Here is a 20,765-nt window from a genome sequence, read left to right on the forward strand (position 1 = left end):
CAAACACACCCACACACACACCCAGCCACCTTCGGAAATGTGTCTGGAAAGAAAAGAGGAAATCCAATATGGAAGAACTCTGACACCCACGAGAAACCAACAAGAATCTGGGTACCTACCTATTGGACCTTTTAAAGAAAAATGTGCTTATTTACATAATGTAACTGAATGAAGCAAAACCTGAGTCTGACTGAATCTTCTCTAATTATGTTTGGGTGCTTGTCTGCCAGCAACTTGGTCGACATATTTTTAAGAAACGTTGCACTATATGCTCATAATTGGCATTTTTACTGTGGGTCAATTGCACATGTGGGAGACGCATTTATGTTGACCACATTTTTTGAAATGAAGAAATAGGTCATTCTTTGTAACTGTTTGTCTGGTGGCTGTGTTTTTAATATTTTCTGGACAAAAACAGATCAACAGCACAGAGGATCGAGCTGACTAGCTGACAACTAACCAAACGTTAGTAGACAAGATTCATTGTTGGTTTTAGCATGATGTTTGTAGACAATGTCATTATTGTAGAAAATGACCAAAGAAATTACCCTAGAATGTGCTTGTAACAAATATGAGATTGGCTACAGCAATATAAACATAGTCCAGTAATCTCTGAAATGTCTCTGAAATACGAATACAATACAGCAGAATAGCAGCCTTCTGCTGTTTTTTGGAAAAAAATTTATTTGTGAAGTTTTAACAAAGAAAAACACCTGCACCAATATAAGCAAGTGTTTGCATAGACTCAAAGGAGGGACTTTAAATCAGTATCTGACTTTTTATTCCGGGAGAAAATTAAAAGACAAATAAAAGAAGAGTCAACACTGTGATAATGACTTAGTTATGTCCTGAGATGAAATACATGCAAGCGAAATAAATTAAATGTTTTGTAGCACACATATACATTATGATAACTCTACACCTTAACGCAAACATCCTCATTTATAGAAACGAACATATAAAGATAGACAAACAACCTACGTAACCTGAAAATGGACTACAGTTTGTATAGTTACTATAGCAAACAGTTTCTGCAACACTTACAATAAAAAAACTCTTCACAAGTTTCTAAGAAAAATACAGCTTCATACTTTTGGATATTGGACAGAACTGACTTCATGTTACTATAAAACAGTCAAATTGGATCAAACAATGTGGATGCTGAACAGTTTTAGTACAGCACATTCATGCTAAACAAAGCGTGACCTGACTAATGTAAGCACAGATGGAAGTTTCATACACAGCTGGTTTTGTGGCCCTTCCCAAGGGTAAACACATCGTTTAGGGTAAAAGCCTTTATAAACAGATGCTTCTCTGTAAGGTAAAGTTATAAAGCAACTTTGCTAAGTTGGTCACAGTTTTGATAAATGCACACAAATAATGCAAGCATTAACATCTGGACCGAAGTAAAAAAAAGCACTGTATTTATTCAGCAGTGTTAAATATGTGATACTGAAATTTATGGGTACAAACCAATATTGAAACCCAAGCTATTACATGATGTAAAAACAAAGACAACCTGTTAAAATTATTTCTCAGTTTCTAAATCAGGAGATTTGAAAAATCAAAAATACAAATATGTGTTCTGTTACTTCAGTTGCCAGAGCACACTGAAACCGACTAAACCCCCTTCTTCAGTACAAGACTGCAATATAAGTAATTTACAGCATGTTTAGCTTGCACACTGATTGACCTCGGTCTAAAAAAATGTTGGATCAAAAACAGCAGAAGGGCTTAATTTGTTCATTTATGCGTCTTCTTCACAATAATGTCCCACCTAATCATCACAGTCACAGCACATGAGACTCAAATCCTGTGTAACTTCTACTAAACCTGATCCAAACACAATCCAAATGCACACAAGTGAGACAGAATAGACCCAGACACAGTTCTAGCATCAGTAGTCACACACTTCATTGCACATTCAACAAAGCAAGATTCAGATAAGCGTCACATAAGTTGAAAGAATGAACAAACCCAAGCCAAAGTAAAAGTCACCTAATCTCTATACCTATGCAAGGATAGACTCCTGTTTCTTGGTCACATAGACAGCATGAGGGACCACGTAATGTATCGTGGATTGAAGACTCTCTACACTGGGGATTTAAATTACATAAAGCATGGCTAAGGCGGATTTTTAAAAAGCAGGAATATCTCCAAAGGGGAGCAGCACAAAATGGTCAGTTCTATGTCATGCTCATAGCAATTGGGCTAGCTTACTTCACACACAATGGCCCTGCATTTTGGGAATCAGTGCTTTGAATAATGCACTTTATAGGATTTCCTTGGACAGACTGTGGTTTATTTCAGCTTGCCTACCGACCCACATAGATGAGTTTAGCTTTCAAGGCTCTGCTGTGTTAAAGCAAGGTAAACACCTTTGGGCAGATGTGCTAACCACACTGCGACATGGGAAACAGTAGTGGGCTTAACACCCTTGTGATGAGCAGTGAGGAATCTTCCAGTACATGATGTGCCCTTTCAACATTATGCCATACTATTTAAACACTGGCAACTAACATGGTTAGATCCTCTCTGTCGATGATATTACGAGGAAGCCTTCGCTCACTGCTACTGTACATGATAGAGTCTAATGATTGGTTAATTAGTCACAGTGTGTCCAGGCCAGCACACTGCAAATGCTACAGCATACTGTACCTAGTGTGTGCATCTGAGTGCATCTTGCCCACGCGGTTGATATTTGCTGTATATGCAGCAAGATGTTAATTAACCTTTTTCCTGCATATAGTACACACTCACACAAGATAGAAAGATACAATGTATGAAATAATGCACTGATGTTCGCAAAGCTGTGCTTGGGTGGCCCCCAGAGAAATTCTGTAATGGCTTGTATCAAACACTTCTGTCTTGGTTGTCAGGTTTATTGTTGATCATTAAGTTTATGTGGAAATACAATCACTGCCCTCTACTTTTATTCCAGAATTTCGCACCCAGCTTAAAATCAACACATGAAATTGTCTCTGTTGTGTGCAGCTTGAATTAAGTTTAATAATAATACACAAAAGAAGCACACTTTCCAACACACGCAAGCTTTGTTTTCTCAGTCATGATTTTGAAATCTAAAACAAAGATATGTTTGAAATGTGTAGGTGTATAAGACTGTCAGTGAAATTCATTACTCTTGAGCGGGTGAGACTAAAAATCTGACAGCAAGCCTTTGTGCCATCGCAGTCAGAAATTTCCAAAACAACATGGACTCTGTCAACTGTCAACATAAAATCTTTGTAAAAATCTGTAAAGACCTGTTCCTAGAAGAGTGAGCAGTAAGAGCCTAGAGGAGCTTACAAAGAGGCCAGGCAGAGGACCTAGAAACTACTAAACAACTCAACATGGTTTTGTAATTTACCAGCATATCTCTCCACAGCATGCACCATGCTGTGTGCATCTCTCAAGCAGCTGTCCAACACAATAGGTGTCTGCCTTTTTTTTCTTGTTCAGCAGAAACACACTGACACAGATTACTTTAGGAGTTGGTCTTCCTTCCTGTGTTTTTTGTGAGACTGGAGCATTAAATTCCAAACAATCACGTCTACAAAGAATACTATACTACTTAATGCATTGTCTGTGATGCATCATTTGGTGTGCACACTGCTAACTTAGTGAAGCATGGAAGTACTGGAAAGTAGAGAGTACAGACAACTTTAGGCTATTTTACAGATTGGGCTCAGCATAAGAAAAAATAGACTGAAGCTAAAGAGGGGGGCCATAAAATTCTAACTACAGGATGTAAAAGAGCAAACTGCACCAAATTAACTATAAGGAAGTAATGAGGATGGGGGAAGGCATAGGTGTAATAATAAGCTAATACGTGAAGCTGCCTTAAACCACTGTGAGGAGTTACTGTAGAAGCTGGCCAAATTGATCTGTTGTGTCTGTCCATGAGTATTAATCCTAATTCATTTTCACAGACAGGCCTCTGAGCGAGCACAAGCGATTATGAATCAGTCTCTGTCCAATTTCCATCTATTTTGACAGACAGTCAATTAAGCTACAGTATATTAAGCCATTAGGGTGAATAACAACTCAGTTTACACAGTCCCATTGTGTCAAACACGTCATCAACAGGTATCAAATTAAGATTTAAAATATAAAATGTTGGAAAATGATTGTAGGAGGTGAGGACAGCATACATTTTTCTGAATATATTGACTTTGTAAGCTGTAAAATGTTTTGCAAACTCTAGCACAATACATAACCTGCCATAATCACAGATTTCCCAAGAATCATGTTCTCAGGTGGCATCACCTGTGTTCTTCCACAGTCCAGTGGACATAGTGCATTTCTTTTAAATGCAATCACGTCCTAGTCCAAGTCCAAGACCACAGAGTACTCAATACTTTCCCCCAAAATCTTTTTCAGCACAGTGCAATATTGGAAAGCCCAGTGGTACTTACACCTCATGGTTGTTACACTGCTAAAACATTAGCTCAGCATGCACAGAAAACTGTGGCCATTAAATAGAACAACTGTAGAGAACAGATTTGTAGTACATGCAAGAATTTTATTAGGGCTGTAACTGGATCCATTTTATGGCATGACTCATGGATTTAACCAATTTGGCCACGTTACCACTAGTAATTATTAGCAGTTGTGTCTGCGATTACTTTGGGTGGAGTGATTTGTCAATGACTGATCACTCTGGCAAGAAGAAATTTCCGCGTGGGAACAGTGGCTCTACTCCCATTTAAAATCTGAGGAATATGTCCTGAGTTTCCTTCCATTAATTCAAATTCACAGTGTGTTTCCTTAAATCTCCATAAAACCTTTTAGTCCTCTCAGTATGGTGTGGCTACAAAAGCACATACACACTAACCTATACAAAGGTGGTTCCCATCAACACAGGATTACTGTGATTGATTGAAGAAATAAAACGCTGATCATTTACTTCACACTTTTTCCTTCCTGAGAAAAATGGTCATTGCCAGATCATTTCCTGGCGCTGGCGTGCTGCTCAAACAACATGAAACAGAGCGTGGAGAAAGGCCTGGCCACTGCTAATGACGGATTTACTTTCTTTCCAACTGCATCCAATTTCAACAGTGCTCAACAACAATACAACCCATTAAGGCGGCTCAAAATATATTTAGAAATTGTTCAAATAAATCAATAATTGAATCCTCTGGGGACATCCATCCCATTTTTCTGGAAGTATTTATATAATGGAGGAACTGACAGTATAATGTCCTGTCAGCAATGTGAGTTTAAGCCAACAACAAAGTCGTTTCTATCAGAATTGTGTCATCAGACATCTGCTTATCTTTGGCAAAACAAATGAAGAGCATAAGTCTTATTGTACACCCAAACGTATTCTCAGCTCTCTCAGAATACAAATGTGAATCATATAATGAATGGTATGCTTGAATAGTCTACGCTGAAGATTTTTATGTTCTCAACAGTGAATAAACACTGTGATGAACAGATGGAACAGTTGGGTGACTTCCAACTATTGTATCATTTTAACTGTGGGGCAGACCATCTTCTTTTGAGAATAAAGAAGCATCTCCATCACACTTATTATAGTATATAGTATTGTCAAATTACTGTAATGTTGTTTTGTAGAGCAAGGCTTAAAGTGTGAGGCTGTACTCGGGCAAAGCGGTACTTTTCCTAAATGTCAGCTAATGAGCCAATGTTTACTGTGTTCAACCTCTGTGTTTGCGTGTTAACATTTGCCAATTACAACTAAACACAAAGAACAGCTCATGCTGAGGGGAATGTCAGTAGGTTTGGTCACACATTATTTGGCCACAAACCAAATAACTGGACACATTAGAACGATGAGCTGACAAGCACACGATCGTACAATTCTTCAGCATAGTTAATGCTACAGAGAGGGGACAGTAGAAAAGCCTCCTGTGTCTAAGAGACGTTTTTCTATGAATTGGAAGGAGCAGGTTGTTAAGTTGCAGTGATGCATCAGTGCTACAGAAAAACAGATTTCATTGTAAACACTATCACAGTAACACAAAGTAAATTAGAATCCAGTTGTATAGGGGAATAGTCCAGTCATCTCACTTAAATTAAGAATCCTAGATAAAGCAAAATGCACCAAGATAATCATAAATCAAAGCAAATAAAAAACAAGCTAAAGACTAAGCTGCTCATCATGCTCAACAAGGCATTGTTCAAATCAGTATTTCTATTTATATTTACAGTAATTTTTTGCAGCTAATAAAACTCAAACATAACACGATCCCTCATTATAAACTAACAAAGACAGACCTCTTTCAGCTTTAAATCGTTTAGCAGTGAACTTGAAAAGAAAGTGGATTAGATAGCATGTAAGCATTTGTATCTAATTCAGTTCTGCTGTGAGATGCAAATTACACACTGGGATTTTAAAGATACGTTAGCACAAATCATCTGAAAACCAACTGAGATTGAAACATGCTACAAATGGATATCAGAGGAAAACGCTCTTGACTAAATAAACAAGTAGCAATGATGACTAAGAGCTTTAGTCATCCATAAACATCAATGCTCAGTGGTAATCACAGTCATAATTGCAAAACATTGTTGCTTCTTGTTTTTGTGCCTGAAGTCATTCAATTTTTTTTGTTGTCGTTTTTTTTTTATTTTTTTATTAAATCCAACTAGCTGATCTTGAACAAGCCTTGCCACTGAAGTGCACCTTTTGACCTTTCCTCCACTCACAGAATATGTGCTGAAGTTGGTCCCAGGCATATACTGTAGAATTAGCTGGTGCTTTACCTGGTTTCATTCGGTCCATCTACACAGATGTGTGAAATCAGGATACAACATCATGCTCATAATAATATATAACATCAAATGAAAACAATAGGATGCACACTGTTTCTATGTTTGGTCACAAAAGTATAAATTAGTAAAAGTGTCCAATTAAGTAGAACTGTGTTTCTTGAAATTGTGGGTAAAACATGAATGAATGAATGCTGAAAAGAAATTGCAAAATGGAAGAAATTCTTACTTAGTCTTTCTGTAAGGCAATAACATTCCTAACCCCTGCACCGATATGCTGTCAATCAAAATTATTTAGACAAAATAAGATATGGAAAAAGACAATTACAAATATCAACCTCGGAAGCTTTTAGTTTAGCTGCAGACTAGAAAGCAATCTGAATAACTTGACCAAAGTAAATAAACAACCACGTCACTAACAAGCAAGATATAAAAATTTGAATAATGTAAAGAAATTGAGCTCTTTGGGCAGGTTGATTAAAACACCACAAGACAGACGACTTGGTGAAAGTAAGAGGAGGAATGGAAGGCTTACGCTGTGTTGCATTGTCTTCCAGACAACCCTCTGGGAGCAGCAGAGAAATGAAGAAGAAAGAGGTTTAATTGGACATTGGTGAAAAAGAGAGAGTGGAGGAGAGAATAGGAGCAAAAGAATGTCTATTAGTTAGTGGAGCAAAAAGTTAAATGATAAATAGTGCTGCTGAAATATCCCATCCACCAGCCTTATCTCACACACTTCATACACATCAATGAGTAGATCTGTGTTTAGATACAAACGGTAGCATTACATGCACTTTTTTTCTGAATTGGTCCAAAAATGTTTGCTTTTTTGTTTTTCAATGAAATCTCCACAGTAAAAATAGTAAAAATACACATAAACACTTAAAGCTCTTGTGACTAGCACAGATAGAGTATATTTCAGTGTTGTATCTAACCCCCTGCACAGGGAATTGGAGGTTCAGAGTAAGATGAGTGAGATGTGATCAAGTAACAAGTTTTACCCTGAGAAACCAAACTCACTTTTAATAGAAGAAATGTTCTCATGTTTTGTAAGACATTTTCCTGAGAGTATGTGAAGATTAATTATTAAAGATTCTGAAACCTGTGGATATGTTTTTGCCTTTTAATATTTTTTCCATATCTCATGGTTTTGATGTGTATGTTATAAGGGAAGAGAGTGTCAGAGTTTTCAAACAAGGCCTGCATGTAAAGATGTTGAATTCAAGGATAACATTTTAAAGTATCTGGCTTTACAGTGCACATAAGAAATGTTTATTTCTCACAGCTAGAAATCAGGAACTACACACTACTTATAAAGACGTGGTACACTCTGCATTCTTTAATCTGCTTCTGTGCTCCTTTATATTTTCCATTTTAATCCTGCCAAACAACTTATGCAGCAGAAGACTTGCAAATGTACCTTTTATTTAAAAGTGTACGTATTAAATGAATTTCATAATTGGACAACGGATTACACAAATACAATTGTGTTAAATGGATTTGCCAAAGGATAAATTAAAGGCATAAATAATACGGCTTAATATGTCCGGTCCATGGACTGACACGCAGTAGTCGTCCCACTGAAACATGCTTTATTGTCATAGAACATTACACAGTAGTCAAATGTAGAATTCAGTAAAGGTTTCTCTAGACAACATGTGTCATTAATACAAACAATTAATAGTGTTAATTTAAACACAGATGGTCATACTATTAAAAACTCAATTTCACTTACACCAAAGTTTCCTTTTATCATAAAGGTTCCTTTTTAAGAAATTCAAATTTATGATAATGCAACTTGATATTGAAAAGAAAGCTAATCTTATGGATTTTTAAACCCATTTCACATTGTGATGTTACACCTAAGATTTGATACTCAACAGGCTTATGTAAGGACCTGGAGACATCACAGCACCATTCATTTTGTAGCCAAAGAGAGAAAAATGCAGAGTGGCCTGTTTCAAAGTCTTTGTCAACTTGAGGGCTTCTGTGTTGATGTGCTGAAGCTTGACACAGACAGCCTCCCACACAATGTGTTTCAGTGGCACGGGGTGGTGCAATAGATCTTTTTATAGCCTCAATTAATGTCATCGGGTTTTTTATCATCCTTGAAGTGTGGTGGGTAGATTCTGATTTAGTTTTAGCCTTTTCAAGACTAGTGCTCGACATAAAGCTATTTGTGGGATAAGGAAGAGGTCATTTTTCTGATTAGGATCATGTTCTAATAAAACATGTTTCCTGCACTTTACCTGCAGTAATACTCAGAGGATTTTATTCTAAATAATATGTTTGGGGAGAGTTTTTTTTTATATCCAAGTACAATAATAGTGCAATTCACACAGCACCTGGGGTCTATATGAAGTATACAGCATGAACACAGATTTACCATGACTTTTCTTTCCTGGAAACTTTGAGGGCCTTGGTAAGTTGACCTTATGTTCATAATGCCTCTAAGCCTATCTCCACCTAAATATATAAATAACTAAATACAATCTGAACACATTTCACACTTTTGAAAAACACAAATGGAGTGAAAAAGGTAGTGTTCAGCATAATTTAATGGCAAATCCAGATCTATTTAAAAAAAAGTCATATTATATATTGATTACCTCAGCTTTAAATGGGGCTGACCATTAGGGATTAGTTTTATAAATGTATTGGTTTCTCAAACAAGTGACCTCAAGATTTCTTTTACTTTTACTCATTTATCCCCAAGAACCTAATTTTAAATGTGTATCTTTTACAGTATTATATTATGAATTACTATTAATATTTTGTAATTTTTTGATATTTAAGACTATGAATGCAAATCAAAACAGCCTCTAAAGTTCAACTTATATTTTTCTACTTTAATATTAATGTATTAATTTGTTTTTCAATCACAGCCCATTGTCTCCTTATATTGTCTTTGCACATACCAATCTATCCAGGCTTGTTCCAGCTGCTGTGGTTGGTCTCTCTTCAGGGGTGTAGGGTCTGAAGCGAGTATTAAACACATCTGAGATGCCACGCGCAGACCTGCCTATTCCCAATGGCTTTGGTTGGCCACACCCTTGGAAAACCTTAAATACATATAGGGGAGACAGAATTACAAAAGTGAAGGGGAAGGGACAAGATACTCTGATTAGAAGTTACAAATGTCAATGTCTAAAAAGTATTTGGTTTTTACAGTATTTTGAGGACACTGCCTCAATTTGTGACATTAATATAATATTTCTTCATAATGTGATTTCAGCTTCTTAATGCAGCTCTGAATAGTTAGAAACCAGGTTATCAGCAGTCAAATATTGCATGAACTTTGCAGTGATTGTAAAGTATTTCTTTATAGAATACACATCAATTTTGATCCCCCCAATGTTGAGGTTGCCTACACCACTGACATTTTTTCCCTTGAAAACCGTCTGTCAATTTGCTCAGAGCACCATTTCTGTGCGACTGCTGTTTGAGATAGAAAACTATATAGAGCCAGCCTGGAACCAATGCTGTCTATGAATGCCCAAGTCTCCTTTAGCAGAAAGCGCCATGTTGGTGACAAAAAAGAATTAACTCATGAGATATAATTACAATGCCACAGTGTACCTTGTAATAAAAAAAACATTTTAATTAAAATCTGGCTTTAAAATAGAGAGCTCAGTGGTCAGGTTTCTCTTAAAAATGTAATCTGTAATCTCAGTGAGTTTTTACCTGATTAAATAAAGGTGGACACTGAATGTAGCCATGAATGCATGTAGACAAACAATGATTATTACAAAGAGAATGTTAATAAAGAATTCCAATGTTGTTGTTTGTAGTGAGGACAGAAACAGAAGTGCAGATGTAATATGACTTGAACCATGCATTAATCAATGTGTAGTTTATAGAGGTTCATTTTGAGAATAGATTGTTTTCAGACGACTTGGTCTCTACAGGCACTTCAGGCCCAAACAACGCACCTCATTAGCATTCCTCTCTGGCCAGTCTGCTGGCCCCCAGCTCAGTATGTGATGGAGCACTCTAATGTGCTACATGGCTGTCATGACAAGAGGTTGTCTTCCCTCGAATATTTATCAATTCTTCACATGATTACAATTCCACTATTCTGTACATCACATAATCAAACAGATTTTCAATAGGTCCCTGCAGGAATGAAAGTACAATACAATGTGTCCTGGCTTATTCTGCAAAGCTTGGTGATTGGGGAAGGACGTTATGGTTAAAGTGTGAATGGGGGAAAGACTGTAATCTCAGAGCAATCAGCCAAGCACAACCTTGCAGGGATGGCGCATCTAGTGAATAGATGATGGGCAAAGTTGGAAATTGCAGTCCTCTTGATACAGAAAAAGGATGTGACATATAATTCACACTGACCTTCATAACTGTGGCATGGAAAGAATAGCATGATGAACAAAGCTAGTTCAGGATACAGTACCTTTCCTGTTACTACCATGCTGTTGTCCTGCATGGCCATGATAGCCTCAGAGATCTTGATGTCAATTGGCTCAATGACTGCTTCAATGTTGACGGGCCCCTCCAGTCTGTCTGCCACCAGTAACATAGCATCTGCCACAACACAGGAGACACATCAGCTCAGAGGTGTTAAACACTCATACACAAAGTTTATTACTTATGGGTATGCACACACATCGATATGCTCACAACATCTTTGAGCACACACAATAGTTGGTGAAAAACCCCTTTGGGTGCAGTACTCTATGACATGGGTCAAACTCTGACTACAAAGAAGAGTGGAGTTTTTTCCAAATGTGTTGACTGCCAATGATTACAAACACAAACGGAACCTTTATCTAAAATAACACATACGCCGTAAGAAAGAGATAGAAAGCTAGAGGATCTCTGTTGTAGTAAGACAATGTGTAACATCAATAAAAAAAACTCCAACATATTAAACTCAAAGAGGGCATCAAACAAATCAGTGATGTGCATGTGTCACTCCAGTTAGACAGAAATGACAAACATTCACATTAGTTTGTATTAGTATACTGTGAAAAATTAAAGTATTAACTACAATACAATTCTAAAAAGTGCTCATTCTTATTATAATGCACTTTAGGTTTCTTCAACTCTGTGTTAAAACTGTTTTAATGCCTGTCGTTCTTGGGATGGTCTGGTGCTGTTTATTATGATTTCCCATTATCACAACAGGTACATTTCAGCTGTGAATACAAACATTTTAAATATAGACTCTTTCTTTATACATCAACATTATGCCAATGCTCAGCTTTACTATCATGCATCACTTAGAAACAACTGATGGAAGGCACATGTTTTTTTTAAACAACTTCTTCTTTGAGACTCTATTTATCTCTCTAATTAACAGGTAAAATAACAACGGTCACCTATAAAAAATAAACCTATACTCTGTATGACTCCTGGTATAAATCAATACCTAAAACTCATTGCCAACCTTACTGCCACTTTTCATTTCATTAATGCAATTTGATATTAATGTTTATACAGAGGACTGGTACTATTGATCTTGTCCGACTGGGAGATGTCAGTGGTGAAAATAGTGTTTGAAATTTTTCATTAAATTTTATCTTGATTTAAAGAAAAGTAATTACTACTCGTTCAGTGGTTAACACTGGTTAAATGAGAAGGCAGTGATATCAAAAAGACTTCTTCTGTACACTGACATTTGCAGGGATGTAGACAAATCAGGCAAAGCCTATATACCCTGCAGGGCTGCTCTTACAAAAGGACAGCAGAAACACTGTTCTTTATCCACTGGGTCATGAGCAGTGGCAGACTGGCACACAGAAATGTGTGTTTAAATTAGCAGCTCAAAAGTAATCATTGGCCACGAACGCAGCTCTACGGGCAGCTCTGCTGCACTAAACAGCTAATACTGAGAGACTCTCTACAGCGGGTTAACATTCAATTTTACAACATTAACCTGCTGGCTGCTGCTTATTTTGAGCATCAGGAGACCTCTGTTTCATCAAAACATGTGTTTAACACACATTTATAATGAAGGTTAAGGCTCAATGATAATAAAATGTCGGTCAAAAAATGTGTTTAACACACATTTATAATGAAGGTTAAGTCTCAATGATAATAAAATGTCGGTCGAAAAATGTGTTCAAAATATTTATGAGTCAAAGAGTAAACTGACCCTGTCTATAGCGTGATGGCTACACACTCTGGTGTGATATTGGAAGAAAGGACAAACTTCCACCATCAGCTGTGAAAAAAAAGAGACTTAATCTCACATTAAACTCTTAAGAAATTTGTTTATGAAGTTAGTTTGTTTGTTTCCACCTTCAGACTATGTTCATGTTACAAGAACCTAACTGTTAATGAGCAAAAAAATGATTAAAGATGAAGTACATACAGGGAAATAAAAAAAATTGTTTTGTTTAATTATCACATATCCAATGTTGCATTTTAAGCATTTGATCCCTGTTTGAATCTCATTTTATATACTTTACTAGAAATAAAATTAAGTGCTTCAGACATATCTAGTCTGAAGTACATTGGTTCCTTTTGAAACTGGAAATCTTTAAACCCTCAAATACAGTATATACGTCTATTTTCAATAAAAAGCAAAATAAAGGTTTTGTGCAAAGCTAAACAAGACCGAATTCTCTGGTACTATTGTCGGGAAGCATTTGCTGCTGCAGATTTGATGCAGTACTGAGTATTTAAAGCAGTAGGCAGGACAGTGGCGAGGTTCATCACAATTAAAGAATGTTTAAACAAGTGCAACTACAACAGTGGAGGACCTAATCACATAAGCTACAGAGATCAATTTTTTTTTTTTTTATCTTTTCTGTGTATTTTTTTGGTAATAATCAAACTAAAATAAAATGTCTACAACTAAATTATCCATTATCCATTTTTGCCTTATTCATTATTTAAACAAAGTTCATTATTCCAGTGCAAAACATCACCTCAAAGCTTTGAGCAAATTGGGTAGTTAAAGAGTGCCTCATTTTCTTCCTTAACAGCACGACCTTCAAGTGTTTTCTGATTTGCCACCGACATTTAGGTAACCATAACTACTTGTTCATGGTTTCTATAGTGTTAACATTACTGTAGTGGTTAAAGCAAACCTATACGGACTGACCATTGTTAAGTTATGGAACCTTATCCCTTATCTTAAGTGTCAAAGCTGCAGTCTTGGTACTGCAGTGACTTTTGTACCAACATTTTATACAGCCTGCTTTACAGTAGCATTGTGTGCTGTGGCCTTTTGTGGAAACTTTAACTTTTTCAGTAAAAAAAGCTTAGGAGCCTTGTAAAATTGACAAATAAGATCACTGGGGTAAGTCAGGTGTAGCTGTTATAATTACAGTGTAACAGGCCAGCACTGAGGAAAGCCAATACCATTCAAGACTGTCCTGAACAGGCCTGGCAGAATGAGTTTGAGCTCCTGCCCTCAAGCTGGCATTTCAGAGTGCCCGTCATGAGACCCAAAGAACATAAAGTCTCCTTTCTCTCGGTTGCTATTGACAGGGAAGGATATTAAGCTCACCCCCCAGACTGAGGGAGTGACTTGGAGGACAAGTGAATAGAGCAGAGAGAGCACTAGCCTATTTGTAGAGAGGTGAATTAAAAGCATAAAGATTAATGTGCAAACCTGGTATTACCAATTACATTGATTTAAGTTGTAATACTATCCAGAGGCAATGTCTCAGCCAAGAATTGTGCGATATCTACAATACAACCTAAAATCATCAAAATATATTCATATACTATATGTCTGTATATAACTTTAAGCAGTGACACAGCTTGATAAACACAGATACAATCACAAACAAAATAAATAAAGCTATAAATACAGCTACAGACTCCCCTTTTCGGTCTGTTAGCGGCGATTTCTTTGAGGAGCATTCCTGTTTGTTTACTCTGGAGTCTTAAATTAGGCATGATGCTTTGTTAGATTTCCATCAGGAGCTGGCTGGCGGTCACTACAGGGGGCCAGCCGAAGTCCTGTGAAGTCCTTTCTCTGCCTATGTTAAGCAGACTACTGCCCTGATGCTAACGCAGAAAAGGCCTTAGTGAAATTCAGAACAGAAATTGGCAGTAATTCTCTTATTCACGTCTATAAAAGACTCAAAACCCTGAACGATGTCCTCAGCAGAGTTCTGACAACTTATTTTTCATATAGCTTAATGAATATTTGATGGATTGTGAATATTAGTCAGCCATATGAATTCCTTTGAGGAAGGGTTACGTCTACATGTCTAAATGACTTCTGAAATTATGTCACATGTGGGAATACTTTTTAAAAATGAAGGGCTGTTGATGGAAAGCATCTTAAGGTTTAATCTGTTCTAACCATAAATCATTAGGATCACAAAGAAATTAATTTATTACAAAGCACAGGCTAGTCTGTTGAAATCTGGCAAAGTCTTTAGCTTAAACCACTTGTACAACACCTTTTACTTAACTTGGTCGTCGCTGTATAGTCACAGGCATATGTTGTTGGCGTTTGTCTCTTTTAGTCATCGTTTATGGGACCAACAGGTTAACTTCTCAACAATAACGAACGGTGTATGCAACAGAAAAAGCTGATAGCGTCGATGTTTTTCTGTTGGTCCTGAAAGTGTGCTTGATCATTAGTGATATATATTCCTTTAAGAACAAAGTTAATACAATGATAAAGTAATTAATTTGCCATGTATTTTAAGAAATTGTGCATTTATACTAACATTCGTCCATTTCCATCAAATGGCACAGTAGGTTGTATTGGAATAGTTGTTTACTGCTGGCTGCATGGTGCCCACTGTTTTTCCTCTGCCTCAGGCTGCATGCTTGGTTATTTTCAAATAGAAAACTCCTTTTTTTTGTCTTCAACCAAAGGGATTTGGAGAGATGCCAACAAACTACCTGCAGAGTCTCTTAGGGGGACACCGGAGTTATTCATGTATGAATCAGTGACAAACCAACAGCTTTTATGTGAACGTGTTAAGAAACAAATATAAAAGTGCTCTGAATTATCAGAGGAAATTCTAAATACATGCCTGTTTAATTTTATGGGTCTTATCACCATCACTACTACTACTACTACTACTACTACTACTATTATGGTTAGTTTTAAATAACTGGACCCACTATAGGATACATTTCTATCACATACACTAGTAAGTTCACCTTGAGCAGATGCCAGATAAATCAGTTATTATGCATGTGCTCTCTGGTTTCTTGCCAATAATCTTAAATATTGAGTGTGTGCCCTTTTTTACTTAATTTAAAATTTTACTGACAAGCACCAATCCAGGGACACTGCTTTTTTTCCTGAATAATTAAGTAAATAAAGGTTTTGAGCAATTAACTGAAATCTCCAATGTGATTGATTAATTCCATGAGGAAAAACAAAAGTACAATCATTTTACTTCTTGTTCATTGGTTTTCCCTTGGATTACTCTCAATCTTCAAAAACTGTGAAATCTTCCACTATTTTACACCGCATAAGCCAGACTTGCCCAAGTGAAATGAAAACCATGAGAAAAAAAAAAGAGCTGTTCATGACTGCTCTGGAGTCAGCGGGAAGGCTATGTCAAGTCTTGTGCAAATTCATTGTATAGAAATGGTCCAGTCTGGCTTGGAGTGTGTCCAGCATCATCTTCCGTGTCCTAGTCTTTAGGATTTAAAGGCATATAATTCTCCCAATTATGTAAAGTGGTTGTTCCATTGTCACATACTGTAAGGTCAGTTTCTTTTCTAATCTTTAGTAACAAAGAGGCTGGAGAGGAGGTGGAAAACGGAGACTAAGGTATGAACCGTTTCCCCCCCATTGTCTTTTAAAACAGAAGTTCTCTTCTTATCAAATACATGTTGAAATCACTTATTCAGCTGGAGAACATGCTTCAGTGATATTTCCACTGAGAATCACTGATAGTTTGTTATTATTGTAATTACACTTCCAGAGTTGATATGGATTAATCAGGGGATAATTCTGTTGATGAGCATGATGCAAAGACAACTGGCACACAGTGCCCATAAAGACAAGTCTGCCCAATGATTTCACAGTTGCAGTGATGAAAATGGAAAGAACAACTTTCACCATCTGCCAGTGCAAACTGGAGAAAATATCTGCATACAAACACCATGTATCCAGCAACAGAAGTTGATGACACTCTGCATAAATTGTCAGTGACAGCTGATTACTCCACTGCCAATGTGGTGTTTCTCCACATGCTGGAAAGTGAAAAATGACAATTGACAAATGTTTTGTAGAAACAGTGCATGAATTGGAACATTTTCTAGAAAAACTTCCTATAGCTGGCTATGATAAACTCTATCATAGAGACATGAGAATCTGTTAATAGAAGACAAAAATGTTTAACTCAAATGTAGTTGAGTTCTCCATGAAAAAAAAAGATAAAGCCCAAGCCTATTTAAAGATTTTGATGTTTAACTGTATATTGACCAAATTCCCTTTGTGATTTAAGTGACATATATGCAGGAAATACACCAGCAACAACAAAAACAACTATGTCTACGATCTGGAGAGTAGCACCATCTCGGGGAGACAACACTGCATCATTGCACATGTTCATGGACATGGTTCCTTGTTTACATGTTTTGCTAATTTGACAAGCTGCACGGAAAACCATAGTCTGTTCAGCGAGGGAATCTGTCACCTAAATACAAGTGTATGGCTCTTTGATGTGTTGTCACCTGCTGCTGTATCTCTTCCTTTGTTTTGTCCATCACAGCATATAATTGCAACTCAGTACCAGTAAAGAATTCATGCAGTGCCTCTTAGAGATTATACCAGGTCATAATACAGTGTGAACAAGGACACTAGTAAAAAAAAAAAACTTAGATTATGATGTTACAGTAAAGCCGAAACATCAAATTGGTTACTTTTGTCAACTCCTAAATTTCAGTGTGAGTTTATTAGACCATTTCTTCTGTTTTTATTTTTTAAATGTTCTACTGTTGTAGGCAGAAGTACCACTCAACTCTTAGTAACAGCGGGAGCTCTGGGTTTGATTTCTCGCCTCACATGGTTTCTACATTAGCCAGGAATCTTCTGTACATCCTCTCATCTAAAACAGGTCCACCCAACTGATGTACCGAACTATCCAGCTTTTACACTCTTGTTGTCCCTGACTAACGGCAGCTTCCTCATTCACTCTAATTCCTCATTCTCCACAGGCTTCACATGAAGCTTGTCTGATGTTTAGATCCTGTCTCATTAAGCACTTGCTTACAATGTCAACAGCACTGATTTTCATCTTTTTGTTTAAACAGTTGACCAATAATTGAACAATAATAAATTAAAAGCACTCTTCTTACAATGACTAAACAAAAGCTAGGAGGCCTTTAGATGATTTTAAACCAGTCTATGCCCTACACTGACTAACTAGGGTAAAGCTTTGGATTAATTTTAGTCCCAACAGACCTCTGAGCTCTTTGACCTTTCTTTAAAGGTCTCAGTCTCAGTGAATGAAATCACACAGACATGCAGTAAGAGATTACAAGCACAGTATGTCTCTGCAGATGTGTTCCACAGTGCAGCAGTGTGTTTGTGATTTATTTTACACACCAATGTACAAAATGACTTGCAGGTGCTTCATATATTTATTAATCAAACAGACAGAAAGGAAATCAAGCGAGGGAACATGTTCCCATCAATCATTGTCCCATCAGGGTTGATCAATATCAAAATTCCATATAAGATAAAATCTGCATTCTTAAAACATACCTCACCCTTTTGCTCTTCCTTTTAACACAAACTGCCAAAATTCTTCTAATAGTCAGTTTCCCGTAGCAGTTTTTCCAGTTTGCAGCTGCAGGAATGAATCAATTGTAAGAGTCACTAACTTGCCAACATATTTGTCTGTCTTTAGGGAGTCTCCACAGGGATTCTTTCCCATTTTCATACAGCTGGACTAAAGCTCAGTAATGGGACTAACAAATATTTTTTGATGAGTGATTTTTTTCGCAAATAATATGACTATTGTTCCTCAAAGACACAAGGCTAACGGTTATGAACTTAACACTCTACAAAATGGTTACCAGTAATGCATAGTTTGACATTTTCGGAAATATATATTTGTTTTCTTGCCGAGAGTTGGTTGAAAGGATTGATATGAATCGTAGTCAAGTATCAACTTATCTTAGCATAAAGACAGGAAAAAAGGAGAAACAGCTACAGTAACATGGCCCTTTCCTGTAAAAGCACAAATCATCGCACTTTTAACAAACTGAACAAACAAAATAAAATCTAGTGTATCATTTGTAGCTTTAATGATGCTGAATCTGATTCAGGAAAGCTGCTCTTCCAAGCCTTCAGTCTTTATTATAGGCTAAACTAACTGGTAGACTTAGCTTCTTTTTTAAATATCCTCAATATTTCATCTGTCAGCAAGAAAATGAATGAGGACACTTCCCAAAATGTCAAAGGAGTCCTTAAATGCATGCAATATATACAGGCTAACACATGCAATAACATTAAATATATTTTTTTTTCAATGTGCTAAACATAGGTCAATATGCATTCCACAAGAATAAAAGAATAAGTAAGTATAGCTGTCCATCAGCTGTGGTAGCTCATTTTAGAACCAAAATATATATAAATATATATAAAGCCTAGCTATGTAAGCATCCCTACTACAAGTAAAGAAAAGCAGATATTTGCAGATTCTGCACAGCCAGTAGCAATTAGAAAGAAAATATTCAACTTTTTGATGAGGCTGAAGACATGGAGATCAATTCCACTAGGCTAAATGAGTCGTGTAGCATTCAGCCCAATGACAGGCTGAAATCTAGAAGCTAGCTTGTTTGTTCCTGTCATTTCTGTTATTGAGACCATCATACCTGATACTCAACTCAACTCTACTGTGTGCACGTGTGCGTGTGGCGGGGAGTGTTAATGGCTGGTAAATGTGTCAGTTCAACTTAAAATGCAGTTTTTGCAGTTTATATTTGAGATCATAGAATAAATATATTACATATTTAAATAAATTAAACAGTTGTACCAGTTATATGTAATGCTTGGTTTATTTCTGTAGACTGTAAGCTAGTTAATGTGACACACAACAAACAATTACAGCTTATGCCACAGCAGACAAAAACAACATTCCTTACACTTCTGCTCTTGTGCTCTTGACAGTTCGACAGTGCCTCTAGTTACAAAGCTATAATTGGGCAATCACTGTTTGGGGAAGGGGTTTTGAATCAAAACAGTCAATTAAAACTGTCATTAACTTTGGCCACGTGTAGGTCACTTGTCTGTTAAAAGACTGTCGACTGTCCTGTAAGCCTGAAAAACTAGTGTGTGACTAACAGCAGGAGTCCTCTCTGTCTTGCTCTCTGTCTGTCTGGCTGTCTCTCTCTCTAAAGGTATTACAACAAGGTGGTGACAAGAAAAATGATAATGATGTGTCTGTCATGATGCAGAGCTTGGTAAATTTGTCACAATGGCAGGTGACTGATGGTCTCATTGGCCAAACCCTAAAATTTTCCCCTTAAACTTTCAAACAAACACACACACGCACGCGCACACACACACACACACACTCTTAATTCAGGATGCCTAAAATTACTCAGCACTGGTACAAGCAGGCGAATTACAGCCTTCCTCAGGTTTATGCTCATTGTTCACTTTCTTCCATATGCAAAACCATGAAGTTATTTCAGTAAGCTTTCCAAACTGTACTCTTGCCCTGTGACTGTACGGTTAAAATGTGCAGCATGAATGCTGTAATCATTTTCCCCGCAACTTCTGCTTAGTAATATGTAAGATATATATCAGTGTATTCACCCAGGTCATTATTATTTCAGCAATACACAGATGAGATTTCAGAAATAAGCAGCAGCGCATTTGTTCTACTCCCCACAGTAAAGCTTGTAAAAGCCACAGTGTGATACTCACATCTTAATATCCAAACTGCTTGTGTTTATATATGCACATTAATGTCACTATTGAATATTAATTTGTCAGATTCCCTAAAATGTATTTTCACTGTTAAGCTTTTTAGTCTTCTTGTTTTCCTTGGTGTTATAGTGTGTCTCATAAACTCTTGTGGTTCTGCGTCGTTAGTGCTTTATGCTAGGTGACATTTTAATGG

General features: G+C 36.8%; 1 protein-coding gene across 3 annotated transcripts in view; it reads right to left on the reverse strand.

Annotated features, from left to right (window-relative positions):
* LOC137122946 (glypican-6-like) overlaps nt 1-20,765 on the reverse strand; it is a 119,274-nt gene that overhangs the window by 20,726 nt on the left and 77,783 nt on the right. For 2 of the 3 annotated variants that reach the window (XM_067496203.1, XM_067496204.1), the window contains exons 5-7: nt 11,147-11,277; nt 9,657-9,800; nt 7,274-7,303 (exon numbers count right to left, since the gene is read on the reverse strand). In XM_067496203.1, coding sequence (XP_067352304.1) covers nt 7,274-7,303; nt 9,657-9,800; nt 11,147-11,277 — 305 coding nt within the window. The remainder of the gene's footprint in view (nt 1-7,273; nt 7,304-9,656; nt 9,801-11,146; nt 11,278-20,765) is intronic. The other variant, XM_067496205.1, reaches the window with a different exon arrangement.

Source organism: Channa argus, chromosome 2 (assembly GCF_033026475.1).
Source record: "Channa argus isolate prfri chromosome 2, Channa argus male v1.0, whole genome shotgun sequence".
NCBI classification, from domain to species: Eukaryota; Metazoa; Chordata; class Actinopteri; order Anabantiformes; family Channidae; genus Channa; species Channa argus.